This window comes from Diuraphis noxia, unplaced genomic scaffold, assembly GCF_037042655.1.
Source record: "Diuraphis noxia isolate RWA-SAM2 unplaced genomic scaffold, SU_Dnox_SAM2 contig0001, whole genome shotgun sequence".
NCBI classification, from domain to species: Eukaryota; Metazoa; Arthropoda; class Insecta; order Hemiptera; family Aphididae; genus Diuraphis; species Diuraphis noxia.
The window spans coordinates 53,249,310-53,260,557 of record NW_028301711.1 but is presented as its reverse complement, the minus strand read 5'-3'; the positions used below and the strand labels follow the sequence as shown (position 1 = coordinate 53,260,557).

Here is an 11,248-nt window from a genome sequence, read left to right as displayed (position 1 = left end):
TAGTTCAATTATAATAAATAGATTTTGTCGAATTTTTGAAATTTTTACACATTGAGCAATAATCCAAGAATGAACAGGATCTTAGTGAATTTTTATTTATTTGGTTAAAAGATTAATTCGGGTTTTTCATAACTTTATACTTTTATTTTTATAAGTATAGTAAAGTTAAATCATAAAACAAAATAAATATCATTGGTTTCAACTTTTAGGTGTATGAACCTTAATAGTTTCAGAAAATTATGTGATACTGTCATTAAAAAAAAAAAGGAAAAAATGTCTTTCCTAGTGATTCCTTAAATGTACACCTCATAAGTGTCTATACAGAGATGTTGTGTTGACCTAGATTTTCATATGGGCCAAAAATAAAATTGAAAACCCAACAATAGCAGCAACAGACACAAGTACGATTAATGTAAATAGAAATGTATAATTTTAATTACACATTTAACATATTACTTATAACAACTGGTTTTATTTATTTTTTCTATTTCTAATTATTAGCTATCTTATTATTTGGGAAGGACATCCTTAGAAAATTTAAGTACAAAATGAACTCCGCAAGCCATAAAGTTAGAGATTTGCAGGTCTATACAATTACTTTTGTAAGAAGAAATACAAATTAAATATTCATCACAAAGCAGAAATAATTTGATTTAAGAGTTACTTGATTAAAGGTAAAAGATTCTTATACTTAGAATATAGAATATGTTAAATAATACAATAAAACAATTTAAAGCTGGCCCAAAAACTGTAATAATGGCGGCAAATAATTAGATTAAGTCAAGACAGGTACATTAAGACGTTATTTTGTGTTTGAGATCTTGGGGATGATCAAAATTATGTAAATAATTTGTTTAAATGACTGTAAAAGCTTTTAAAAAAATGTGTACGAATTAGGTTTTTATAAACGTTAATAATTTTAATTAAATTATTAAAGGTATTAACACTTTCAAGAATTATCATTTTGAATTAAAAGAAAATTGTGATTATTATAATATTCACTTCTATGTATTTAATAAAAATAATTAATACAAGCTATAATTGACATAATTGCTGACTCGAATTATCAAATTAAATTGACAAATTTTATTTAAATTTTAAGTAAGAATGCTATACATATAATTTAGCATTAAATCAAATTAATCAAATTAAAATAATGATTAAAATAATAATAATAATAATAATTACACTCAGTGATAAAATATTGTGAAATTAATATTTGATACCAATTTATATATTGTACACCTATTTATTTTTAACTAAAAAAAAATAATAAATCTTTTAATATCATTGTCTTTTTAGTTTTAATTATAAGTATAAACAATAACTTTAAATATGATTAATAAATGTGTAGGTACACATCATTAAATTTACACGTGGTTAATACTAGGTTAAAACCATTTTAATCAATTTTATATTACCTTTTTCAATACAGATAGGTATTTTATAATGTAAACCTTAATACAGCAAACATCAAATACATTATATTGTCACTTATAAAATATTACAAACATTGAATTATTAGATATTAATTAAATTACTGTGCTTAGAGACAACTAAGATAGATAGCAAGATAATTCACATATTTCAAAATACCTGATCATAGGTAGACATTTGGTTAAATCTTTGAGGCAAATAATGCTGCTTACATCCAGGTTAAAATATCAATGTAATTTGAAACATGGGGCAATTGATATTTTTGGAGAAATACAACCCTGGAATTACACCTTCTCAATATGTCCCAGCCCCATGCAGTTTAGTAAACTTTGAAGTAGTTTAGTAAGTTGGGTATACTCACACAATATTTATATTGAATAAATTGCGAATACATTAATTATTTTTAATTTTTGTTCAAATTTTGTAAAATAGGGTATTTATTTTATGAGTGATTTAATAGAATATTTAAAATTGAAACATATATTTAAATTTTTCACATTTTAGATATATCCAAAACAATGGTTTATATTTTGTGTAAAAAATACTTACTTAAAAGATATTGTATTCTATAATACACATCTTAGTTACATTGCAAGCAGTAAAAAAAATATATTCATGTTTTTAATGTTATACTGGTTAATTTTTAATTTTTTAAATTAAGTTAAAATTGTGCATTAGTATATTTTTCCACATTTTTTGTATAACATGGAATATAGAATATATATTAGGATGAATACATAGTATTTAATAAAATCATTCAAGACAAAAATGTATTTAAACTTTAAAGGTATGGTTTCCAAGCTGCAAATGGCCACAGTGACGACTATAGTCTATTCACAATAAGATCATTACTCGGCGGCCTAGTTGTGCGCATGGGCGTGGCTTTGTTCCGTGGCAGCGGCTGACGCGCCGCCGCCGACGGGAGCAGCGCTTTAGATGCTTGTGGGCGGAGTCTGACCGCCGCCGAACGAAAACTGGTCGCCGCCGAGTAATGATCTCATTGTGAATAGACTATAGTTGAAGTTTGAAAACAATACCTTAACCAAAAAAAGAAACTTTCAAATAGCAAAGATTTTATTTTAAATTCAATCTGATTAAATTTACAAGGAAAAGTAATTGAAATTACAATATACAACAAATTACAACTATTATTGTTATCTACTGTTTTTGTTCAAATTCTAATTATTAAAGTATAATTGAATATGTTTTAATGGTCGGTACTAAAATCAACCGAGTTATTTTGTTATTGTATTAAAAATTTATGAGTATTTAAATAATATTGAAAAAAATAATAGTTTTATAATAAATATTAACAATTTTAAATATTTCTAGTATCATAAGTATTTTAAATAATAAAACCATTTTAAGCACACCGAGGTATAATTTACTTGTTAACATAGCTACATCATAAACTGGATTATTATTTTTAATTTATTTTAAAATACTATTTTATAAAAAATAAATCTATTATTCATCAAAAAACAAAACTATAAAACCATGCAATTATCTAACAAAAACATTTATACTTGTGATAAATTCTATTATATATTAGTCAATAATGATATTAATATAAGGATAATGTTTTTTAAAAACCACATTTAAATATATATTGTTTAAGTTTAGGAACATTTGTATCTAAATAATAATTAACTGCAGAAAATGTCTTTGGTACATTTTTAAATATTTAACCTATTTTAAAACTATAGACACTAAAATTAACTAAATGAAAAATTATCATTAACATTATTATATTTTTAATCATTTATAAACATATCATTTGAAAGTAACAATTTTTGTGTTATATGACTGGTTACTTTTTGAGGTATACAATTAATCTAAACAATATTAATTTTAATTTTTTTTCTAAAAAAATTATCTGGTTGCATGTTTTAAATTCCATTTATGTTTATAGTTTTTGAAATATTAATGTTTCAATAAATAGTTTTTGGCTAATACCTAAGTATAAAAATGTTATCATTTGTTAAAGGAAGATAAAACATAAAATCTGTTATTCCTTTAAATTGTATTAATACAATTTTGGAGCTAATCCAGAAAATGAATGTTAGCATTTATATTTCAAATGTTTGTATTTATTTTACTATATTTGTAATATAAATAGCATATTTTCAACAATCTATGCATGTATACATAATTATATGATTAGATATGAACTTACATGAATAATGTTTATAAGCCATTAATATTAATTCAGAATGATAGAAATGGTTGAGTAATGATTTGTCAGGCTAAAATTAAATATTTATGTGTGTGCAAATGTATTTTAATATACATTTGAAAATATAAATTGAAATTAATTTTCTATAACAGTGATTGTAAACTGACACTATGTTCTTACTCAATTTTAAATTTTATTTTTAAAGTTGTGAAATAAAAAAATCACAACAAATTGCTGAACTAATTTTTATATTATTTATGTTTTATACTTTTTTTTAAAAAAACAACTTAAATTAATGTTAAAAGTATGCTTTATGATTGATAATTTTAACATAAAATTAACAAGTAAAATATACAAAATGGTAATATTATTTTAAAAATACATGTTTGGCAACAAATAATAATAATCAAACTAAGATTAGAATTACTCTCTTTTCAAACTATACAAGCAATTTTTTTTTTTTATAGATGAAATAAAACTTTACTTCTAATTTAGTTAAAAAATATAAATCAAAATAACAATAATTTAGTCAAACGAGTAAACAAATGGGAAATTGAAGTAATTGGGCTTTTAAAACTATTAAACAACTATAAAGCATATAAATTATATACCTTATTTTGATATTAAGGAATGTATCACTCAATATTATCACAGCAATTAAGTTTTATCATCATAATTGTTCGTTAAGTTGTGTTCGTAGTTCTGGAAACATTTCTGTTAGTAAAACATCTAAAAGTCTGTAGAATAATTGTTTATTCATCACTGAATTTTGTGTACATTGAAATAAACACATATACAGTGGGAAAAAAACTGAATTATTCAATAGTTTTAAATGTTCAACTGAAATTTTATGATCAGTCTTTTGTGGTGCATCATCACCGGGAAATAGAACATCTATAAAAATTAAAAATTAAATTAAATATCTAAATGTTTAAGGATTAAAAAATTTCTACATACTTTCTAACAGTTCGATTAAGTTTGAAATTTTAGAAGGTGTAATCGATCTTACAATCCGGAGACTTATGTAGTGCTGTATAATAGAATCGACAATATTACCACATATTGATTGTATAGCCAAAATTATTCGGACAACAGCATTTGACATATTGTATACATGTACTCCAAAAAAAATTATGCAGTTAATTGGAGTACAGGGAAATTTTATTTGATCTGATATTTCTTCTAATGTTGTTTGGGTTTCATCTTTAATTATATTTAAGTTATTACCAAAAATCGAATTTTCGGCAATTTTAAATTTCTTTTCTGGAGGATGTTCACTTAAATCTTTCCACTCATGTCTGTAATTTAAAATATAAATTAATGAGATATTTAATCATTAGTATTTAATTACTAATACTATAATATAGTAATATACTACATAATAACAAAATTATAATTTGTTTACACCTTTGTTTTAGTTTGGTTTCGACTGAAGCCATAAAAACAGAAATGAAAGATTCTAAATTTTGTCCACGTTCTTTTCTCAAATTCATCGGCATAGATTTCCTTAATAATCTTCCAATAGCTGATTCAGAATCTTCAAAATTGTCCATGGACGTTAAAAACATATGCAATAAATCGGATCCCTTAAGTTCAGGTTTTTGTAATAGTTGATTAAGAAACTGCATATATATGTCATTATTTTCTGTTTTTTGTAATAAAATTCTTCTTGAAGGTAATCGAGCATCCACAAAAACTCCGTGAAATTCAGTAAGTTTTGATTTTAAGGTGTAAAAGTCAGCAAGTCTTCTTTCTACACACCATTGTTTGATTGAATCATTTTTAACTGTTTCTACAGTAATAAAAAATACTAATGATTGACCACCATTGGATCCAGATTCTAATTTCATAGCTGATGTTACATCAGTTACCTTCCAAGTGCTTAAATCTCTTTCACTATTAATGATTTCACTATCAATAGATAGATCTTCTCCATACTCAGGATCACATTCAGAAGATAAAGAATCAAATTGACCATCATATATAGTACTTGACTTCATAGCTCCTTTTATCCTATTTAGTTTGCGACTAAGCTTAGAAGCATGATTTTTTTTTTCACTATTTGACAATGATTCTTGAGATGAACTAGTCTCTGGGATATTACGTGGTCCACATATCCAAGAAAAATATTCATCAGAATTATGAAATTCTATCCAATAACTATTTTGTAATAAAGAATATGTTTGTTCGTAAGCTTGATATAGTGGTTTTGAATTTTGAAGTTTTATAACATCCTTGGATAAAACTTTTCTCAGTTGACTCACTAACTCAGGATCAAAACTTATGCAATCTGGAGAATGGGAACTAAAATATACAGAAAATATATCCCAAGCATCTCGATAGAGCATGTCAATTTCTTGAGATGATATTTCCGGTTTTAACATGCGCTTATTAAACTGGTCTACATCTAGACAGAACTGTAACAAATGTACAGCATCTTTTCTTTTCAAAAAAGCTGTAAATGCAGATAAAATAGTAGAATCTTTAAATATACTACGCATTTCAAGTTGCACAGTATCATTTTGAGTTTCAGCAATAAATTTTGATAAAAATTCAACTAGTTCATCTTTACATGTTTTAGTTGTTGAAATAATTGATGATCTTGATAATTTTGACCAAGCAATAGCAATGTTGGTTGGGTTACATATTACATCAGATATTGGTAATAATATCCAAAGTGAAAAAAGTTCTCGTAGAAAAGTATAAAATATCCTGTAAAGTAAATATAGTAAGTAAATTATGGAGACATCAATGTAATTTGAAATAGATATAATTTTTAAATGAAATATAATTATTAATTAATTATTTTCATACATGCACTGAAGATCAGTTTGTCGTATTATGAATGGTAGTAAACTTGAAGACACTTTTTTAAGGTACATAATTTCAACCTTACGATTACTGATGGCATAATGATGTGCAATTTTTTCACCCTTTTCTATTCTTTGGCAGTGCCTTATATGAGATAAACATATTGGAATTACTTTATACTGCATAATATCTTCTAAATTTAACTGAAATATTATATAAAAAGTAAATGATTTGTTCATGACAGTAATATAATATGACAGCTCTTTATTTAATATGAATATTATCTATCAAAGTAATACTAACCTGTAACAATCTTTTAAGCAATACACTTGTTGCAAATCGTATGACATGTTTAATTTCCTTAATAAAATGTGGATCATTTGAAATATTATTATACCAACTTTCTATATATACCTTTATGATTTTTGATAATAACTAAAAATAATAATAAAAATTATTAAATATAAAATTTAAAATTATAAAATAAATTTTACTTTATCTATTGAAGAATCAATTTGTTCTGGTATTAATAGTCCTTTCCATGGTGTTTCTTGATTTAGACATTTTAAATGTATGTCACATGAAGTACAGTTTTTGCAATTATTACATTTATATATTTTAGTCTTCTCAAATATATTCTCTGATCTAGAGGTGATATTTAAATTTTGATTTCTGTGAAATAAATAAAATTATAAGCAATTTTTTGAGGGTACCAAATACATTTTCTAATTTTATAGTTACAAGTATTGTTATTCAAATAGGTAAATAGTATAAATATAACTTACTTAAGGGCATAATCAAATATGTAATATCCACAACCGATTGAAATAATAACAATGATGAAACTCAAACATCTAAACGAAATAAAAATAAAATGGTTTATATAAATCAAGTTTAATAATATTTATATTGTTTGAATATTAGCAACCAATGTATAATATTTATTAAAGTAGTTTGACTATTTATAATAGTAGAAATTTATACCTTATTTTTAATCTAAATACTCAGAATTTTATAGTTTAATTTAGGTTTTAAGCAGTATCAAAAACGACGAAAACTAGTAAAAATGTACCACTAGTTTTATATAATGTAGATAAATATGTCATCAGAGCCGATCATTTAGATTTAATGTTTTTGACACTCGAAAACATAGGCCATTGAATATATGGGTTCACCTATCAGGGAGCCAATGACGCTGAGTGATGTTTGGCTGCGGTATACATAGTGATTGCGGCTAATTATCATGTCACACTAGGCTCACTTAAAATTACATTATTATAATAGCTTGTTAAGATATCAATTTACAATTATTTATCAATATTAAAGTTTGAATAAAAAAAGCCTATAACATAAAAAATATAACAAATCTTAGAGTAGTAGGTTATTACTTGGTAGGTTACTCACATTAAAGATTTTTAGATTTCTATATTTATAATAATAAAAATGAATTTTACAACTGAATTCTAATGTTTTATAGTATGTTAAACACATTTCAGCACACTATTTTTCTTCTTCTAACTAACTCATTTTTAAATAACAAATATATGTTGAGCAGAACTAATCTTGTACTGTTGGCTTTAATATTATTAGAGTGAATTAATTGAGTAGGTATCAAAAGTAAATTAAAATTTATTTTTTACACCACTAATGTATTTTAAAATCTTACAAGAAAGAAAATTCAAAAAAAATTCTTAGTAAATAGTTAGAAGACAGTAAAGAAGTAAAAGCAATCAGATGTGTAATGCTTTCAGCAGATACAATATTTAATCTTTATATAATATTATATGTTTATTAAATTCCAATGTGACATGGTGAACATAAACTTGTACATGTTTAAAAATAATTGAATTCTAATATTAAACAATTTTTTCAAATAAATAACAGAATTATAATGGTTAGAATGATTTTATACCAGTTCATAAAATAAAGAATACCTACCATAGATATAAGTTAACAAATGAACGAAATTCGCAAGTATAATAATAATTGACACGATTTTGTTAATCCCTAACATATTGTGTACCAAAAGTCATGATGTGCATTGATGTGTTCACCACTTACCCCCATACAAGCAAATTGAACAGAAGTACACAGCTAATGGCCGCTAAGCCATAGTAAACAATCCTGTCATCTGTCAACAGGTCGAGGATGTCTTTCATTTTGCTCCATAACAAACACCCGAAGCGTCGTGCAGGAAACCGACTAGAGACCGTAAAACACGAATTGGTCGATTAAAATATTATTCATAGTCACTATTGACGTGTATTGGTATGTATAACTATATACAATTAACAACGATTATTATAATGACTGCATAATAACATTCGAATATGGTGTAACACGCATAAAACATATTAAATTATTATTATTATTATTATTGTAATAAGCCTCTAAGTCGGTGATTTGTTAAGAATTTTCGGGTTATCTTATCAACAGTGATTACGTTTTTATCATCGGGCGTGCTCGTTTCTCAACATAATAATATTATATCTATGAAACTAAATAACGGGCGCGGCTCTTAAGTGTATGGCCGCGATCGATATGCCATAATATGCAATATATCTATATACCTATATTGTATTATATAAATGGTGCCATGTGCATTATAATAATTTCTAGGTCGTCGTCGGACGATGTCAATTGAATATTATTGTAATGAATGTAATGAATTATAAATGAGATTTGAGAGCAACTCATCTCACCATGTACAAATAAAAATTAATTTGGTGAAAATGTCAAGAACCTATATCTACGGTTAATCGTTTTTAAATTATAGCAAAATATCAAAAATCAATTTCGGAGAAATAGTTAACTAAAGGATGAATGGGTAGGTACTAAAAGGCCTATTACACTGCAGGACGTAGAGTAAAGGCAAATAATAAATGAGTAGCGTTGACTCCTAAAACCTCAAACTTTTAATAAATTACAGAACAAAACCGCAAACATTTAATACCTAGGTTAAAATCGCACAATTTTTAAAATTGTTGTATCCAAAAACCATACATTTTTAATTTTGACTACAAAAAGGTCACTTACCTAGATTAGATATGCTTCATAATTTATAATTTATTTAAAAAAAAACAAAAAAAAACGTGTATACAAGTATTCAAATTTAAAAAAAAAGCTGGTAAGTCATCGTGGATTTCGCTCTGCTGTACAGTAGGTTAAAGGTGGGTATTGGGTTACTGCAATGGATGGAATTAAATTTTAACCAATGATATAATATATTATATCAATGTATACGAAAAACGATTCTGAGATGGTTTATCTGTCTAGGATATATTATATATTATTAAAAATTATCAAATCCTAGATTTAAAAAGATAAATTTTTATGTATTTCTAGCTTAAAAATAATTTGCAAATTTTCGTGATTTTTACGTATGATGTCCAAATTCAAACTTTGAATGCTTGTAAAAAAAATTGTGACAACGCATTTCTTTTATTTTTCAATTGTTATTGTAAAAATATGATAGGAGCCATGTATTACATTTTCAAATATTAGATATAAAAGGAATTTTTTTTATGAATTTCCAGCATAAAATAATTTACGAATTTTCATGATTTTTACGTATGTTGTCAAAATTCATAATTTGAATCCTTGTAAATAACAATTGTGACAATATTTTTCTTTTATTTTCCATCTGCTTTTGTAAAAATATGTTAGAAGCCTTGTATCAAATTTTCAAATCTTAGAATTAAAAAAAAAAACTTTTATGGATTTCTATCTAAGATAATTTAAACATTGCCGTAATTTTTACGTATTTAGTCAAAAATTGACTTTTAAATGCTTATAAAAAAAATCATGCCTATGTATTTTTAATATTTTTTAACTGCTATTGTTACAATGTGTTAGAAGCCTTGTAGGTATCAAATTTTCAAGCTTTTCTACCGAACAAATACATTTTTATCGATATTTATAGAAAAAAAAACTAAAAAAGTTGAAAAATTGAAATGTCAGTAAACAGCTCAAAACAAATCTAAATATTTTGAAAATTTTATCAAATATAGAAAACGTCTATATAAACATTCAGTAAAAATTTCAAGTATCTGCGATTATTTGTTTTAGAGTTACACCAAAATAAGGAAATCGCTAAAAGTGAAAATCCAATGTTGTAAAAACTTAAATTTCAAATGCTCATAAATATTTAATTTGAATTTCCCGTGGAATTTTTATTTAAGATAAAAATTGAAAAACATTTAAGGAATCTTGTATTAAGTTTTCAAATCTTAGATTTAAAAAGAAAATTTTTTATGAATTTTTAGCTTAAAATAATTTGCGAATTTTCGTGATTTTTACGTATTTTGTCAAAATTCAAACTTTGAATGCTTATAAAAAAAAATAGTGACTATGAATTTTTTTTATGTTTCAACTGCTATTGTAACAATATGTTAAGAGCCTTGTATTAAATTTTCAAGCTTTTCTGCCTAACAAATAAATTTTTATCGATATTAATTTAAAAAAAACTAATAATGATCGAAAATTTCAAATGCCTATGAATAGTTCAACTTAAGTCGGACATTTTTGAAAATTGCATGATGGATAGAATATACTTATATAAAACTATATACATTTTGATAATACTACATATATGGTTGTAATTTTCTCAGTTGTACAAACTTATCGTTATTTTATGAAAGTGTCATGTTTCCAAAAGTTTACAAAATGACACCAGCTGTGAAATGTATTTAATGGTTGACATGGGTTTTGGCTATCGAGTTTTATGTCCAGGAAAACAGTTTTTAATAAGATATAATACGGAAACTTTCTGTTTATAACTTATGAAGTTATAACTTTTTAATATTTTCTTCAATTCTTCATTAT

General features: G+C 24.8%; 1 protein-coding gene across 1 annotated transcript; it reads right to left on the bottom strand.

Moving 5' to 3' along the window:
* Window positions 1–237: 237 nt before the first annotated feature.
* On the bottom strand, window positions 238–8,809 carry LOC107166644 (sorting nexin-14-like). Its single transcript, XM_089219291.1, has 8 exons — window positions 8,486–8,809; window positions 7,210–7,278; window positions 6,919–7,096; window positions 6,728–6,859; window positions 6,428–6,627; window positions 5,021–6,325; window positions 4,571–4,911; window positions 238–4,507 (listed from the first exon to the last, which is right to left on the bottom strand). Exons 1-8 carry the CDS (start codon window positions 8,581–8,583, stop codon window positions 4,284–4,286), a joined length of 2,547 nt encoding a protein of 848 aa, XP_089075417.1. The 5' UTR covers window positions 8,584–8,809; the 3' UTR covers window positions 238–4,283.
* Between the last annotated feature and the right edge of the window lie 2,439 nt (window positions 8,810–11,248).